Genomic DNA, 17,997 nt, shown 5'->3' on the forward strand with positions numbered 1-17,997 from the left:
CCTAGGATCCTCTAGCCCAGATGTCTAATTCAAAAGTAACATGAGCACACCACATCTGGATGATGCCGACCCCGTTCTCTCAGTCCGGCAGGAGAACAGCGCATTTCTTTCAGGAAGAATTGGAGCCAGACATATGAAATCTAAAACTTTTTAAAGCTTGTAACCAAGTCTATGTTTTTTGGTTTTTTTCTTTTTAATACCATTGACTAATTGAAATGCTTCTGGCGGAGGGGTGTTCTCTTAGAACACACCTAACTTATATTGTATGCCTTGGTCACACAAAGTCTAAGGGGTAGGAACATAGCTTAAAGTCCGACTTTACTCTTACCCACTGCATCCTGAAGCCCAGCCTCTGAGTGAGGTTGGTGAGGGGATTCCTGACTTTTTCTTCAAGTTGTTTTTTTTCCCGAAAAACTTGTAAAAAAGGAAACGCTGTCCTCTATCTCTCCTGCAGCCTCCCTCCTTACCTCCCCCAGACACTTCGAAGGAAAGGGAGGCTGGAGTGCAGAGGGGACACCACCGTGCCCCACTGAGCTTCCTCATTAAGCAGGAGCCAATGCTGAGCCCTTGCATGATTTTCTTCATTGTTTTATTTTAAGATAATTGTAGATTCACACGCTGTTGAAATAATACAGAGAGACCCCCCCAAGACCCTTCGCCCAGTTTCCCCCAATAGTAACAATTGTTTAATCATAGAACAGTCTCACAACCAAGAAACACATTGATACAATCTGTCAACTTGACTCAGATGTCCCCAGTTTTCCATGCACTCATCGTGAGTGCAGATTTAGTTCTATGCGATTTTATCATGTGTGGATTCCTGAGTCCCTCCCTGCGGCCAAGACACAGAATAGTTCCCTCCCTGGGATCTCTCTCTTCCTTGTTTATAGTCACGACACCTCCTTCATCCCCTGTCCTTAACCCTTGTCAATCACTAATCTGTTCTTCATCTCTGTAATTCTCTCATTTCAAGACTACATAAAAAGAATCACATAGTTGCAATCTAGAGAGATTGGCTTTTGCACTCAGTATAATTCTCTTGAAGACCATCCACATTGTTTCTTGGATCAACAGCCAGTTCCTTTTAAATGCCTTTAATTGAGTAGCATTCTGTGGTATGGGCATACCACTATATTCTTTTCAGTCTTCCCAATTCCGACGAGGTAATATACAACGGCCTGTGCAAAGGTGAACACTGAGACCATTTAGGTGCATGTCCTGAAGCCACGGGCCCCTCCACAGCCGACCTGGGGCCACAGCTCAGAGCCAGCAGCCTGCCTCCTAGCCTGAAGAGTGCTGTCTCTGTGTTTTCCTCCCAGATTTGGACGCACCCAAGGACCTTCGGGTCTCTGAAACTGGGGAGACCACCCTGACCCTGCTCTGGAGGTCACCATTGGCCAAGTTCGACCATTACCGCCTCAACTACAGCTTCCCCGCGGGCCAGCCGGTGGAGGTGCAGCTCCCCAGGGACGCCACCTCCCACGTCCTGAGAGGCCTGGAACCTGGCCAGGAATACGCCATCCTCCTGAGAGCTGAGAAGGGCAGGCAGAAGAGCCGGCCGGCACGGGTGAAGGCGTCCACAGGTGAGGTCAGCCCCTGAGCTCCCTGCAGACGCTCTGTGGATTGTGAGGTTTGCAGACCCAGCAGCCTGGCTGTCTTCACGCGAGAACACCAGACGGGAAGTCCTGCCACTTTCTCTACTCATGAAGCCTCTAAATGTCACTTTGAAAAAGCCGCTTAACCTACTTTTCCCTCCTGTCCACTGATTCAGCAGAGCTCCCCTGCTGGGGGGTCGAGAGTGGTTTGCAGCTAGTTCTTCCTAGGAGAGCTTAGAGCGTCAGGACCAGTGTTTGTCCTTGCTTCTTTTTTTTTTTTTTTCCATTTTATGCGTTTTACAGAGTCTTTCAAATTATTTTTTTGTCCTGCTCCCCTTTAGCCTAACAACAAATTTATTTTTCATTTTATTTCTTGCAAGGTGACTAGGATGTTGGTAATAATTCTTTGGTTAATTCCCATGAAATATGTTTATTCCAGGTCTTCTGCTCTCCTCTCTCAAGTCACCTGATGAGTTGCACGTGGTTCCTGGAACCTTCCAGAGTGCCCTTCTCATTTCCTTTTCTCTCTTAGCCATCAAGAGCAAACTCTGTTCCCATGGCAGCTAATCCTGACCTCCGCCTTCCCTTCTCATTCAGTGTTTCTGTTCCCTGTACCAGCGGCCGCATTTTCTCAGAGGCTAAAATGAATGGGAAAAAAATGAATCCGTTCTTCCCACCTGAAAAATATGCACATACAATTTTTGGCTTCAAAATATAAATGGTGATTCTTCAGGGTTTGACAAGTAATTGCCTTTAGTTTTAAGTTAATTAGAAAGTACTTACTGAGACCCCATGGAATACATTGTAGTGTGCCAGTCCTTGGGGCACAGGAGGGTCGCGTAACTCAACACTGTCCTTTGGGCTCCTGCGCTCCTGCTCACAGCCCATGGGGAGGACTGGACATTCAGTATGTTAGTCGGAACTCGGACAAGGACGGGGAAGGATTGGGAGAATCAGGGGCAGCCAGAGGAAGTGTCATGGCAGAGATGTTACTCCCACCATAAACAGGAAAGAGGTCATAGTGATGGGTCGATTTGGAATGCCCTTTGAGTCTTTGTCACTGATGAACACCTTCACCAACATACAACATACATCCCAAATAACAGTCACTTACACAGGAGAGAAGTTGGCTTCCTCCCCCATAAAGTAAACCCGAGGTTGGGTGATTCAGGGGTAACGCAGCATTTCCAAAGGATCAGCGACGCAGGCTCCTTCTCGCTCTCTGTCCCACCGTTGCTGGCCTCCCTTCTCAGAGTCACCTCTGTGTCCCTGTATGGCTGCCGCCATACAGCCCTCACATCTGTGTTCCAGGAGACATAACGGGGGGGGGGGGGAATAAAATAAAAAAAGGAGTACCTACTAGATGACTCTTTCTGGGAACCTCACGACTTCTAGTCACAATTCGTTGGCCACTCCTAGCGATAAGTCCAGGGAAGGTAGTTTTCTGGCCGAGAAAGTTGCTGCCCATATGAAAATTTGGTTATTCATAAGAAAGAGAGAGAAAAGAGATATTTGGTAGACATAAAGCAGCCTCTTCCAAGAGTCTAAAGTGAGCTCCGGTGGTCAATTCTGTGACTACTGTGCATGGACTGCTTCCCACCCAATTATGAGCTGAGCATCAAGGATGCTCTGGAGAGGAGGCGTCATCACAGGTGAGGGCGGGGCAGAAGAGAATCGGGGAGGAATAAGTGTCTGGTAGACATCTGAATGTTTCAGCTGGTTATAAGGTATCAAGGGATGACAAAGAATCAGAAAAACAAAAACGGGGGAATTCCTCCTCCTCCTCCTCCTCCTCCTCTTCTTTCTCTCTTTGCTTTTTCCTGAGTTTGACAAATGCTTCCTAGCCCCATTCAATCATATCACCCTCTGGCTACAGCCATGTTATCTCCAATCACCAGTGGGGAAGCCCAGGCCTCAGCAGCTCAGAGAGATGGAAAGTTCAAGTGAACCACAGGCTGGGATCACTTTCTCCCTGACTGAGAGCCCTGCTCTGGCATCCCAGAGGCTCATGATTTCATCCCCCAGGCATGCCTCCCTAACACTGTTTCAAAGAAATCATGTTGTATATATTCAAAGACATTGTTCATTAGAAGAAAAATGTGCAAAGCCCCCTTTAGTGGTTCTTGACACACATTGTCTCCATAACATTTCTCTCTAGAGCTTTCTCCATAGAACTACTTTATTTTTTTAAAAGGGAGGTGGACAGTTCTTTCCTTCTCCTGAATTCTGTCTTCCCAAGTCTCTCTCATTTACTACAGTCAATGATATACTACACGTGTGCTCTGTGCTGAATTCTGGGGATGCTGGAGCCATTAAGACACGTCCTTGCTCCAAGGAACTCGCCATCAAGTAAACAGAAAACCTGACACCCCACTCGCTGTAACTGGGTGTGCAAAGTGCTCAGCAGGAGCACAGAATTAAATGTAAGCCTCTGAGCATCAGGCTTAAAACGAGAGGAAGCTTTTGGACAGACATCCAGAGGCAAACAGGACTGTGCCATGGAATATATACGATATAAAGAAATAGGAGTCTGGGCGCTTGGCTTTGGTAAGCTTGTGGGAGGGTAGGAGGGAGGGAAGGAAGGAGAAAGGAAAGGAAAGGAAAGGAAAGGAAAGGAAAGGAAAGGAAAGGAAAGGAAAAGGGAAAGGGAAAGGGAAAGGGAAAAGGAGAAAGAAAAGGAGAAGGGAAAGGAGAAGGGAAAGAAGGAAGGAACTATTCCTGTTAGCACTGAGAAAAATTCGTGTGTCAGGCATATTTCTCCCCACCCTCCTCTCTGCATTTGCACTCTGATGACCTCAGGAAAAGCCTGCCTAAAGTGGCGGCTGTGACTTTGCCATGGATGGTAAGGACCGGAAGCCGGGAGGATAGGTAGAGGCACGAAACCAATGAGCATCTTGCCACACCCAGTGTGGGGAAGGGAAAATTTCCCTTTTCCCATTAGTTAGTTCTTCTGGCTGGCCAAATTATTAAAATGGCGTAAGGCAGGTTAACAAGAGACAATAACCAAATTTAATTACGTATGGACCAGGGTTCCACAAGGATATTGGGCCCAAGGACAAACTGGCGTGGAGGCTTGTATGCCATCTTCAGCTGAGAAGAAAGGAGGGGTAGTGATTTAGGACCTCAGAGGGGAGGAAGTTCACGTGGAGATGCAGAAGCAAACATCTGGAAAATGGATGTTTGCTGGGCCACAAACAATTGGACCCACAGGACTTTGATCCAAGGGACCTTGCTCTGTGCCTCCTTGTCTATCACACCTAGTTCGAATAACTGGTTATTTATGGTGATCACTAACTTCTTAGAACAGATCCTCTATCGAAATATTTTTAGGCAGCTAGGGAAAAGGTCAAAGGTTCTTGAGCCTTTTGTTTCTTAAAAATAACCAGCTTAAACTAATAAATTTCCCAAAGAGGCATATTTTAAGGTGGCAAACAGTTCCCCTTTACCATCTACAAGATGTTGGGAATCTACCAATTTAAAGCTGGCACAGCCAGAAATTCCTGCAGGCCAGCTGGTCAACCCACCATCAGCACAGATTTCCCAGGCCCACTGACATTGTTCAGAGGGTAGATGCCAGTGCACAGCTGTCAGAGAAGGACAACAGCCTTTTCATAAGGAAATGCCAAGACAGTGAGGGTGGAACTAGACGAGGGCAGTACTGGTCCCCCCTGGGCAGTAAGCGCACAGCATGGCATTCGCCACTGAAACTTAGAGTCAGCATTTATTACGGGAAGCCTCTCGGTCCCCACCTCAGCTATTGTCTGCTGATTTTTTATTAATATCATCCTCTCTAGTTTTATCATTCTTATCTGTCTTCCTTTAATTTAGCTATGGATGGCATTCATTGAAGTTACACCTTATCTGACTGGCATTTGTTCAGAGAAGGGTGTGGGTAGGACACCAGGAGCAGCCACTACAGAAAGACAGTGTTGCTCACTAAGTATACACTGATGCTCTTTTATGACTTACCTAGCCAAAATGGAAGAATAGCCAAAAATGTTCACGGAAGTAGCGTTACCATGATTATTATGGTTTCCCGAGCAACCTAACACTAGGTAACAATTTCAGATGAAGCAGGGTGTGGGGGTTCTGTCGGGTAGTGTCAGTGGCATATAAAAAAACTGATTCAAAGAGAAAAGCTGGGTCTTATCAGGAAGAGACTTTTTCCATTGTGGACCTTCTCTCCTCTCTCCATCCATCTTTTTTGTCAGTTTAATAGACAATCCGTAAACACCTCCTCCCTGCCCTGTTAGTTGAAATCCCAGTTAGGTCACTCTTGTATCTCTTACATCCCGATACCTGGTACCTGAAATTTCTTTTATGGAATTATGGAAAAAAAAAGTGGGGGAGGGGGATTATGTCAGAATTAAAGAGATAGCTTTAGAAGGTAGAGACAAAAGACAGTGACTTAATTCACATAAAAGGGGAAATTGTCAATGTCAGCTAAGTTGCTGACCAGAAGTTTTAAAAGCAGGAGGAGAAAAAAAGAGGGAAATGGGATAAGAAGGAGGTGGTGCTGTTATGAGCCATAAGATTAATTTCCTTATCCTTACCGTTTGCTTAGACTGGATTTGTCCAATGTCTTTATACAAGAGCCTGCTGGAATACTTTTCAAGCATGTGATCCTGACAGTAGTTGTGCTTAAACCTCAAGGTCAAGGAGACAATTGTTATATCTGGACCACTGCTCCTGGGCTCACAAGGGCCAGTGGTTTTAAGGGTGGCTGATTCTCCCTTTCTTTCACCCAAACTACACACAGGGGGTCCTTGGGTTATGACACAGTTCCATTCCTACGACAGTGATATAACCCTAATTATGGTGTAAGTCGAAACACACCCTAGCCTAAGTCACTTACCTATCCTAACACAGTTATAAAATCATAATCTAGAACATAAAAACACTACTAAGCCACAGAAAAAGAAAAAAGACATAAATATACTGTGCTGTACACTATACTTTAGTAACAGAGAAAAAGTGACAAAAAAAATGAGTGTAAAGGAAAGTTTCTTACCTTTATTCCTGTGGCTGGCTTATGCACTATAAGGAGCATTGCAAGGTGAGAGAGAGGGACCTGTTGGGAGGTAGAAGCTGCAGAGGCGGGAGAACCCGCAGAAGGTGCTGGAGACACTGGGTCAGGTGAATCAGGATCGCCTAAGGAACATGCAGGAGACGCTGGAGAGGATTCTACCTGGACTACAGGTGTTGCATCTCGAGAAGCAGCTGATACAGAGGGTACAGGTCTCTTACAGGCCTCTCTGCCTCTTAAAGAACTGTTCCAGGCTAGTCTGGAAGGTTGAGGACTTCTTCTCTTCCAAAACCTGCCTATAGCATTGCAAGACATCCATAACAGCTCTGTAGACCTCACTGAAGGTGTCATCACCAGAGTCCTCAGCCTGAAATTTTTCCAACCCATCATCTACCATAGAAAAACCTTCTGCCAAACCCTTGTTAGTAAATCTGTTGCCAGCTTTATGGCCTAGTGCTGTTTTCTCCTCCTAGGCAATATAGGTTCTATTAGGCATACACTTCTGAAAAAGGCCTGTCTTGTCCACATTAAACACTGTTCAGCACAGTAGCCCCCCTCATTAAATAATTCAGCCAGCCTACTAGGATATTGGCTTGCAGCTGTCTCATCCCCCTAGCAGCTTCACCCTGCACCTTAAGGGTATGCAAGTTGGCACGAGCTTTGAAATGCATGAACCAACCCCTACTAGCCACAAACTCTTTGCTCTCTTCCTCCTTTTCACTTTTTATTGCCTCAAACTATCATTTAGCCTTCTCCTGAATCAACACTAGACTGACTGGTCTATGCCGCTGATGCTGGTCTTCCAGCCACAAAACTATCAAACTTTCCATCTCAATCATTATGCCACTTCACTGTTTAGTAATCACAGTCAACTTCATAGGGGTTGATTCTTTTACCTGCTCTAGGATGTGGTATTTATCCTGGATAATTGTCCCTGTAAAGCAACTAGGGCCCAGGACATGGCCAATGTTCATCACTGATTCTCCTTTTTCTGATCTCTTTATGATGTCTAATTTCACTTCCATAGTGATGGCTTTCCTGTTCTTTGAAGCACTACCATTTGAAGACCCTGACTTTCATTTAGGAGCCATGATAAGGGCCCAAAATCACCAAACAAAGCAACACAAACAGAACACTTGCACTTTGAACAGTCCAAAATGGCATAGGTAAGCCTTCTGGTGGACGCCAACACCCTCACTCCTACGCACATTACGGCGTATTCTTCTGCCACGCCCAGCCAAATTAGTTCAGCCACGTATTCCATAAGCACGACACTAACAGCATAAGCTGAAACACTCCAGTCTCAATTTTTAAAAGTTTTTATGATACTGAGCTTCATAAACTCGAAGCGTCATATGTAGAGACTGTCATAACCTGAACCCTGTACATCACTTTGAGTTTGGGGTCCTCTCTTTCCCAACCGCTATGAGGCCTTTGGTGTGCACTTCAGGATGCAAATTCGGGTTCAATGAAGAGTCCATAAAATGTAGTTCAAGGTCAGGTATCCCAAATACTTTCTGAAATGGGCCAGAGAGTATTTCAGACTGTAAAGTTTCTGTCACACTACTCAACTGTGCCTTTGAAGCACAAAGCGGGCCCCGGTTCTAGATCAAACAAGATGTGAAGAAGTGTAATCTTTGCCAATATTCGACAATTAGAACATTCCCCAGAATTTGGGTAAGTCTGAATTAAATAGATTCTTGAAAAGGAATGTTTTCCCTTCTGAAAAGATATCTTCAATCCAATTGCAAACTAAGATTAGCAAGTTGAATGCCTACTTTAATGGACATGCAGAGCTCACTTGAAGTTAGCAACCAGTAGAAACATAAATAGAGAGAAAAAGAAATTTTATTTTCATGATCTCAAAGCAGGTCTTACTCTGTTGTTTGCAGGATCCATTTCCAGAGAAAGCCTTTTCTTCCTAGGTCATGCCACGTCCATTTAAGCTCAGTTCTGGGCATATACTCACCCTGAAGGCACAGATGGGAGGGTGTTTACTGTACTTCACGCTCAGGGGATGAGAGGTGATGGCACATTCCACAGTGGCCATTTCTCCCAGGGCTTCAGTCTTTGTTTCTATCCGGTGAGGGACGGTTTTGCAGACTCACCTCCCGCTCAGTTCAGTGTTACCTGTACTGTGTTCATGTAGCCCTCAGCTTTCTGAAGTGGTTCATGTCAACTGGTCTGAGCCTTGGATACTGAAAACAATTCCAGCACAAAGAGATGGTAATATAGAGGAGAGGAAGGAAGCATGAAAAGGAAGGAAATCTAAGAGGAGTCGATTTTCTCAAAATGTAGAAGGCTGGGCAGCCCAGACCAAGGGTCCAAGGAATAGCCAAAGGCCATTCCTTCTGATCTCATCCTTATGATGATAGAAATTTTCCAAAATGAAAACTGAAGCCCAGAGCAGTACTGACAGATGCCTAGGGTTTTCTAAATACACAGGTCAGTAGGAAAATACCATTTCCAAATGAAAAACATAAATACGCAACAAGGCAAAATAAGCATTACATTGATTTTTCTGTTGGGGTCTTTATAGTGACAGCACTGTCCGGGGGTGCAGTCAGCCACACCCAGCCCTCCGGCCCCCACGGCCTGTCAGCATCAGTGACCAGTTGCCATTTCTAGGTTCCCAGAAGGAAAGCATTTGGAGGAATGGTTTGACTGACCCTATCTCTGTCATTATTCAGACCACACCCCTGAACTGGAAAACCTCACCTTGACCGAGGTTGGCTGGAATGGCCTCCAACTCAACTGGACCGCAGCCGACCAGGCCTATGAGCACTTTGTCATTCAGGTGCAGGAGGCCAACAAGGTGGAGGCGGCTCAGAACCTCACGGTGCCCGGCAGCCTGCGGGCTGTGGACATCCCGGGCCTCAAGGCCGCCACCCCTTATAGAGTTACCATCTACGGAGTGATTCGGGGCTATAGAACACAGGTGCTCTCTGCTGAGGCCTCCACAGGTACCTCCCCTTCCTATCTATATCTTTGGGGTTTTTTCCCAACAGGAGAGACTGCCCAGGGATAATCAGACTCCACCTGCTTTTGAATGGACTTGTTGTGTCCCTAGCGATAGTGCTATGGTGTGTAGGGATGGAGCGCCATCAGGCTGTACGCCTCCAGGGGCAGCTGTCACACTGCACCCCACGTGGACAACACCCTTTGGAGTTCTGCAGAGCCCAGCCTGGGGACTAGGCACACAGCCCCAGTGGCAGGGATCTTTAGCTTTACAAACAGGCTTCCTCCTGGTAAGGGAAGTAAAAGCATTTTATTTAATAAGAAAACAGTAATCTCCTTCTCTACTGGAGGTTAGAGCAATTCTTAATGAAATACGATAACAAATCTTTTCCTACACCTTACCCATTTTGCTCTATTTTCTAAATTTAGGAAGCTTCATGGTATGCATGTCTCTAAAGAAAGTCACTTTTTTTTTTCCCAAGTCATATATGGCTTCCTCTTGTGTTGAAGAGTCCCTGGATCTCGTGTGATTTGATAATTAAACTGGTTCTTTGTCCTTCTCCAGGGGAAACTCCCAGTTTGGGAGAGGTCACCGTGTCTGAGGTGAGCTGGAGCACCCTCACGCTCAACTGGACTGCTCCGGAAGGAGCCTATGAGCAGTTTTTTATTCAGGTGCAGGAGACTGGCATGGTAGAGGTAGCCCAGAACCTCACAGTCCCCGGAGGACTGAGGTCCGTGGACCTGCCTGGGCTCAAAGCAGCCACTCGTTATAATGTCACCATCCACGGGGTCATTCGGGACTTCAGCACAACCTCTCTCTCTGTTGAAGGCTTGACAGGTATTCTAAACTAATTCATTCACTCACTTCCTCTTGTTGTCTGTGCTCACGAGGGACCAAAGCTCTTCCCTGCTCTAAACTGAGTCCGGCCCCTACCACCTTGGAGAAAATCGGTGAATCACCATGCTTCTGTCCAAATGTCATATCCCTTATATGGCCAGGTCTTCATGGTAACACAGTAGCCAGTTCCACGGAAAATTCCACCTACCCTTCCTTCACAAAAGTGAGAGGTGACTCTTCTTTCATAATGTTTAAGAAGTTGGAAAGCAAGTGGAAAAAAAAATTGGGCTGAGCTCATTTTAAGAACATACCAAAGAACTCCCCAAAGCCCCATTTGTGTGTCAAAAATGGAAGTTGTGAACAGTTCCTCCAACTATCTTTCATTCCCAAAGGCCAAATAGAAAAACCCCTGGCTTTCGTGCCAACCATTTGAGTGAGCTCACAGCTGCCGTAAATAAATTGCACATCTGTAATCCACGCTCACGGGGCAACTCATCCCAACTCTGGCCAAAGTGCCATCTTACCTGAACTCCGAAGTGCAACTGCCTTTTTCAGTAACTCAGCTACTCTGTGTCCTTGTGCAGAAGAGGTTCCAGATCTGGGAAACCTCACGGTGACCGAGGTTAGTTGGGATGCACTCAGACTGCACTGGATCGCCCCAGATGGGATCTATGAGCAGTTTGTCATTGAGGTCCAGGAGGTGGGCCAGGCCGAAGACGTTTACAATCTCACCATCCCTGGCAGCCAGCGCTCCGTGGAGATCCCAGGCCTCCGTGCTGGGACCCCTTACACAGTCACCCTGAACGGCGAGGTCAGGGGCCGCAACACTCAACCCCTGGCAGTGGAGGTCATCACAGGTATATGACCCTCCTCGCAGGCCGGGGACGTGACTGAGCCCGCCTGTGTTTGGAACCAAGAGAATTCCCATGGGGTGGGAACCCATCTCAGAGTTATTGAGAGGCAGCAAGCAAACAAGCTGTAACTCAGGGAGGTTTGGGTTGGAATTCCACCTTCCTGGCTGAATATTCTTGGGATATCATCTTACATCTCTGAGCCTTCTTTTCTCACCTTCAGATCCAAGCTAACACCCCTACCTCCAAACACTGTCGTGATCAGTGAATGAGATCATGGAAGTGCCTAGCACAGTGCCCATCATGTAATAAATACTCAATAGCAAATAGCTGCACTTAGTAGATAGCAACATATCAGAACAAAAAGCCTCAGGCACGTAGCTAGGGCGGTGGCACGAGAGCAGGGTCAGGCCTTTCTAGAGAAATCTTATCGTTAGTGGCCTCAGAGTCACTAACTGCCATCCAGCTCGTAGTCAGAGCTCTGCAGAATGACCTTTGAAATGATCAGGTCTCTCTCTTCTCAGCAGATACTCAAGGCAGGAACATTGCCAAGAAGGGACAGTCACATTTGACGTTGATGTTTTTTATTCAATTTGGGGAGGAAACAATTCCTCTCAATTTGTCCCCGGAAAATATGCCGGTCCATCTATTAGAGAAAACTCCACACTCCTTGTGAGGTTTCTAGAAATGTCTTTAAAAGGGGCTATGGGAAAATGGGCCAGATATTTTGCTAGAAGGGTTTTTATGAGTCGTAAGCCCATGACATTTCCTACATATTCTGTTTTGATAGCACCGTCCAAATAATCTGATTCAAGAAATTGTTCTTCTTGCTCATATATAACAACTAAATTTAGTCCTTACTAGAAACTACCCACAATACCAAAAATAAGAAAGGTCACATTGCCATCCGCCTCAGCTGGCTGCATTGTCATTGTCCTGTGTGGCTTGAAACCAAATGAGCAAAAGGGACCTCTGAGACATATGAAACCTGGGTGCAGTATGCTAACGGTCTATGTCTGTAGTTTGCGAACTTTGCACAGGAAATCTTACAAGGAACCCCATTTACGACAGTTAGCTGAACGAACAGCTGATCTTGGTGAGCTGGGAAGGAGGACAAAGGGGCTGCCTAAAACTATAGCCCCAACCCAGTTCTTCCAAAAAACACCAAATCTCTGTGGCGCCAGTTTGCAAACGGCGCCTCGCAATGGTCGTGTTTGCTCAGACTCTCACGGTAAAACTGCAGTTATTTTCCTTCTAACTTCAAATCCACGGCTACTTCAGCCACAAAAAGAGAGGCTGAGATTTCATTTAACCCTGGGAAGCAGGGCTTTTGTTTTTGTTTTGTTTTTTATATTTGAATCCAAATTTTCTAAATCAGCAATAACAACTACATTACATTTCCTTCCTACACTGTATAAAAATAAATAGTGGGCCCTGCTCTGCACCATTTGCCAAGCGGTAATCACTTTTAGTTAACAGGGGGCCCTCCTGCACCCCAAGGACCTGACTTCGTGATGTAGGCATTCTTCATTCAGGCACCAAGTACTAGCTGGAGACCGTAGGAGGGAAGGAACCAGGCCAAGAATCCAGCACAGAATCTTCGATCCCTGCAAGCTGAGAAAAGTCCAGAGATACAACATCAGACTTGTCCAAACCTGAGGCTTTATAAACCTGTTGAGACAGCATGAGGCCAGCAATGAGACACACTCTCTCCAGGGTCAAGTAATGACACGAAGCAAGGAATTCTTGCCAAGATCACCAAGAATCCTCAGGTCAACTAATGCTCTAAGACCTGGCTCCCTGATGGCTTCTAGGGGACAGGTTATAGAGATGGGTAACATTAGTTATGGTGACTAAGGGAGTAAGGGTCATGAGCTCTACTGGCTGGTCGGGACCAGGGTAGGGGGTAGTTGATCATTGGTTGCATTTGGTCCTGAGGTCAGCCGTGGCATCGTTCTGTGTGATCTTCAAAGGATGTGGTCAGTACAGTCCTTCCACCCTCAGAGGTCTGGGGCTGAAACATAACTGAGGTCAAGGGGTTATCTTTAGTTTGACGGAAACCCTGGTTCCTTGATCAACAACACCTGAAGGTTTGTTCTTTAGGGGAAGTCCGGTGCCAACCAGATCCTAGTTGTCCTGGGGACTTACCGAGAAGGGAGTGGTCGGCAGTGCGTGTGTACGTGCGAAGCTAGAAGGGTCTGGCCGAAGGGAGGCGAGTGAGTCATGGTTCTATTAGGGCAAAGCTGGCTTGAATTAGGGAAAAAAAAGTCCTATGAAAGAAACGAAGTTCCTGTGCAGTTACAACATCAAAACAATGAGGTATTTGTTAGGCTGCCACTTACCAAGCACTCTCCATGTGTCAGGTAGGATACGCGGAGGTTTATAAACCGGATCCCTTTATCATCACACGGTCCGGTGAAAGGGTACTGTTAGCTCCTTCTGAAGGTGAGGGGGAGAGGCTCAGAGATGCGTGGGTGACATGCCAACATTACGCAGCTAGCAAACATCACTGTGGAGTTTCAACCTGGCCCGCTGCCTTCAAACCCTGCACTTTTAACCGTTCCTACTTCCCCTACCCCGACCCTCAATCCCACCTTTTCCAATTCTCCTGTAAGTTCTGGCTGTGCCCGCTCAGTGACTTCCTGGGTGGGCTGTGCAGTGGTCCAGACGGCATGGCTGTCTCAGGGACAAACCATGCAGACATTCCCCTGTGTGACCATTTTCAACTCCTGGGGCGGGAGGGGGGGGGGAAGCTGTGGTCAGGTTACTATAGTTCAAATTGGAAGTATCCAGAGACCAGGAATGACCACACATACTCACACACACACAATTCTCTCACCGCTTTCTCTCTTCCCTGGGCTATGGGACCTTTGGTTTCCTCATTTTTCATTTACAGAACTGACAAATGCCTCTCTGTCCTTCTTCAGAGGAGCTCCCCCAACTGGGAGACTTAGCAGTGACTGAGGTTGGCTGGAATGGCCTCCAACTCAACTGGACCGCAGCCGACCAGGCCTATGAGCACTTTGTCATTCAGGTGCAGGAGGCCAACAAGGTGGAGGCGGCTCAGAACCTCACGGTGCCCGGCAGCCTGCGGGCTGTGGACATCCCGGGCCTCAAGGCCACCACCCCTTATAGAGTTACCATCTACGGAGTGATCCGGGGCTATAGAACACAGGTGCTCTCTGCTGAGGCCTCCACAGGTACCTCTCCCTCCGCGCCCATGCTCTCTCCCAAGGTTCCCTGCTTTCTCTCCGGGAGGTCAGGGAGTGGGCATCTCTCCGCGTCTGAGTCCCGGCCGCGCGCCCCACTGCTGCTGTCTGTGCATGGTCAGAGACCTCCCTACAGGCTGTGCCTGGGTCCAGATGCCTTTGCCATCTTGAGAATGAACAATGCAGATGCTGCCTTTCCTGACCTTCCGCTTCCAGCCTCTCCCAGGCTGTGTCCAATTTTACAACTCCGCCTCTCATCTCTGCTGAACGATGGCTTGCTGTTTCAGAAGACAGCCTGAAAGTTTTCCTTCTCCTCCCGAGTGCTTGTATATAATAGAGAGCTGACCCTTCCCGCCTGTGAGTTCTGGTGGAAACAGGTTATTTACTTTAGAGAGTCTTGTTGCTAGTTGGAAATGGTGGGAAACAGTTCTTTACAATCCCAAAGCCCTCCAGGGTATGAGCACTGTTGTTCTTGCATTTTTAAAAAGCATTTTAATTTAAATATTTCTTTAAAATACACTGAGTATAATAAGAGAACTGAATTACCCTCCTCTGGGCAATTCTCTCGAATACTGAGTCATTGTTAGAACACCAAATTAGCAAATAGCTAGACCAAAAAGGGAGGGAGAAAAATCACATAATTATGACTGGAGACTGTAGCAAAGAAAAAGGCATTCATTAACAGAAGTAAACGCAGCAACCTTCGAAGCAAGGAATGTCCCAGGCTATGAATGTCAGAGCCCTGATGCCCTTTTTGCTCTTTTAATCAAGAATTGCTCCCTGGTGTGTTGGCTTTGGATGGCACCGTCCCAGCTCAGACCCAGGAGGGTGCCTTCTAGCTTACTCATCACTCTGTTGAGTGACGAGGTGTTCAGTGTCTCCCTGGGAGCCTGGTAGAGAGCGGAGCCTTCCAGCAATGTTTTCCAGTGTTCATCTGGGTCACCCTTGGTCTGAAGCTCGGCAGAGGTTATGTTGTCTGGTTTTGCAGATGCCTGCCCCGTTTTTAGATAATGATTGCAGCTAAACTTGCCTGCAAACCTACCTGTCCTGGGTGGCCCTACCGAAACCACAGCTCCGCATTTCAGCCTCAATCATTTAAGTGACGCATGCATTTTAGTATTGTGCAGCGCAGGCACCGCTGAGTAAATAGGGACCCCGAGATGCCTAACCATGGGCTGGGGCTGCCCTGGAGACACTTGGGGCTCGTGTCAGCTCACATCCACAAGCCCTCGCTCTGCAGAAGGCAGAGAGGTCACCCTCCACTTCTGAACTTTCCTGCAGGTCTTGTGGTTGGGTGTCTTAGTATTTTTATGTTTTCGTTTTCTTTTTTAGTGGTAGCAACATTCTTGCTTCTGATGAGTCAGTATGAGGAGAGCAAGGGCCCTAATCCCGTCCGATCTGTTGGGATGGAAGGCCTTCGCCCTCCTGGCCAGAGAGACGCTGTTAGCTTTTCAAACCCTGCCTCTGCTTGCCCTCTGCATGTATTATGCCCGTGGCTCGGAAAAACTCGGTTCGGACCATCTCCAAGACAAAATGTTATTTCTTGGCTGAACAGGGTTGCTGACTGCCTTGCCTTGGCTCAGCGCTCCTGGTTGGCAAGGCAATACTAGCCTTCTGGGACCACATAGAAAGCAGTTAAGAGAGGACAAGCTATTTTAACAGAATATGGGAACAGCTGGCCCTTGTCTGATGTATAAAAAAATATGACCAAGAATTACACAGACAAGTTGCTGGTTTCCTTCAAGTCACATAGTCAGAAGCCTCCAGGTACCATCTCGGGAGGGGACTGGCATCAGAATCATCTGGTCTTCATTTGACTAGATGGGAGCTTGCTCAGAGCAAAGGATGCCCGCGGGGGTGGGGTCTCCTGCGTGCTGTCCGGGAGACTGGAAGCTGCCGGCACTTGAATCTTTTGACTGACAGCCAGTGCCTCCGAGGTGGGGCTCCCAGAAGCCTCTGGGCTTAGGCACAGCAGGGCCAGCCTCATAATTCAGCATGTCTTCTCACATTCCATGTCTCGGCCAGCCCCGTCCCGTGCGGCAGCTCCAGAGCAAGGAGATCTAATTGTCATACCTTTCTTTCTGTATTTGTCTTTTAATAAACCCCCTTTTCCTCCCTCATTGGCATGGATGGGTAACACTGCTTCCTATGCCATCACCCTGAGGTGGCAAATTTTTCTACCCGGCTGCAGCTCTTATTAACAACCTCAACCTTAAAATTCAGCCGAATGATTAACTCAAATTTATTTATTTCTTCTCTCCTACTTTCTTTTTCTTTTTCTTTTTCTTTTTTCCAGCTGAAGAACCTGAGATTGGAAACTTAAATGTTTCCAACATAACCCCTGAGAGCTTCAATCTCTCCTGGACAGCTACCGAGGAAGCCTTCGAGACCTTTACCATTGAAATTATTGATTCCAATAGGTTAATGGAGACGATGCTATACACAGTCTCTGGCGCTGAGCGAACGGCCCACATCTCAGGGCTGCGCCCTAGTAATGACTTTATTATCTACCTCTCTGGACTCGCTCCCAGCATCCGGAACAAAACCATCAATGTCACAGCCACCACAGGTACACGCGCCCCCTCCCATGCCTAACGCTCTCTCTCTCCAGGCTCTGGCTTGCAGAGTGAAGCCGCTCCTTCTCGCCCACTCAGGTGCAAGACACAGCGCGGTAATTCGTCCGCGGTGCCCGGCCGCAGCACTACCTCACATAACTCTCTCCCAACAGCGGCCCAAGGGGTGGATTTCCACTGAGTCCCTTGCCTGACTTATCACTGACTGGGACATTTGCAGCATAACATGTAGTTTGATCCAGATCGCCACAGAGTATCTGGAAAAAACAAAACAAAACAAAAGCATTCTCCTCTTCAATAACAAAAAAAGCCATAATGAATATTGCCCCTGAGTTGGAAAGAAATCTACATCAATCAAAGAGGTCTTAGAAATCATACTTTTCTTATCCTGGTATCTTTGTCTTCCTAGTGCCCTTGACCTCCAAATACCCAAATATTCTAATGATTTCATGAAATTGTGTTTTGTTTTGTTTTTTTAATTGGGAAAGCAATGAGAAAGAGCAGATCCCTCATCTGGTTAATGAAGAAGAAAATCGTGCCATTCAGAACACCGCAATTCCAATGCCACCTATGAGAGGAAAGATCAGAATGTGCTGTTTTGTCCCCAGAACAGCGAATGGTAGAAAATAGTCGTGTTTAATCAAGGAGCTTGGTTCGCAAAAGGGTTCCTGGCTCTCACTTTAGAGCTGTGGTGCCCATGACATCCGGACTAGAGCACACGTTCTGTGGCGTGCAGAAGGGAGTAAGTACCCTATAGGGATTTAGAAAGGAGAGCCTTTCCCATTCAAAATAGCGTTCTTAGCACATTTGGGACAACACTGTCTCTTGACAGATAAAAAGTAAGACTAAACTGGGGGAAAAAGGTTATTTGTGGAATAAACACAGGAGAATTTTTTTTTCTTGTAGTTCACAACCTCATATCCTGGGGAATTCAAGAAAAGTGTAGA

General features: G+C 46.9%; 1 protein-coding gene across 4 annotated transcripts in view; it reads left to right on the forward strand.

Annotated features, from left to right (window-relative positions):
• Positions 1–17,997, forward strand: part of TNC (tenascin C) — an 87,910-nt gene that overhangs the window by 39,668 nt on the left and 30,245 nt on the right. For 3 of the 4 annotated variants that reach the window (XM_066256396.1, XM_066256395.1, XM_066256398.1), the window contains one exon: positions 1,320–1,583. In XM_066256396.1, the coding sequence (XP_066112493.1) occupies positions 1,320–1,583 (264 nt within the window). Of the gene's footprint in view, positions 1–1,319; positions 1,584–9,311; positions 9,585–10,144; positions 10,418–11,001; positions 11,275–14,195; positions 14,469–16,773; positions 17,047–17,997 lie in introns of all 4 variants that reach the window. The other variant, XM_066256399.1, reaches the window with a different exon arrangement.

This window comes from Saccopteryx bilineata, chromosome 2 (assembly GCF_036850765.1).
Source record: "Saccopteryx bilineata isolate mSacBil1 chromosome 2, mSacBil1_pri_phased_curated, whole genome shotgun sequence".
Classification (NCBI taxonomy): domain Eukaryota; kingdom Metazoa; phylum Chordata; class Mammalia; order Chiroptera; family Emballonuridae; genus Saccopteryx; species Saccopteryx bilineata.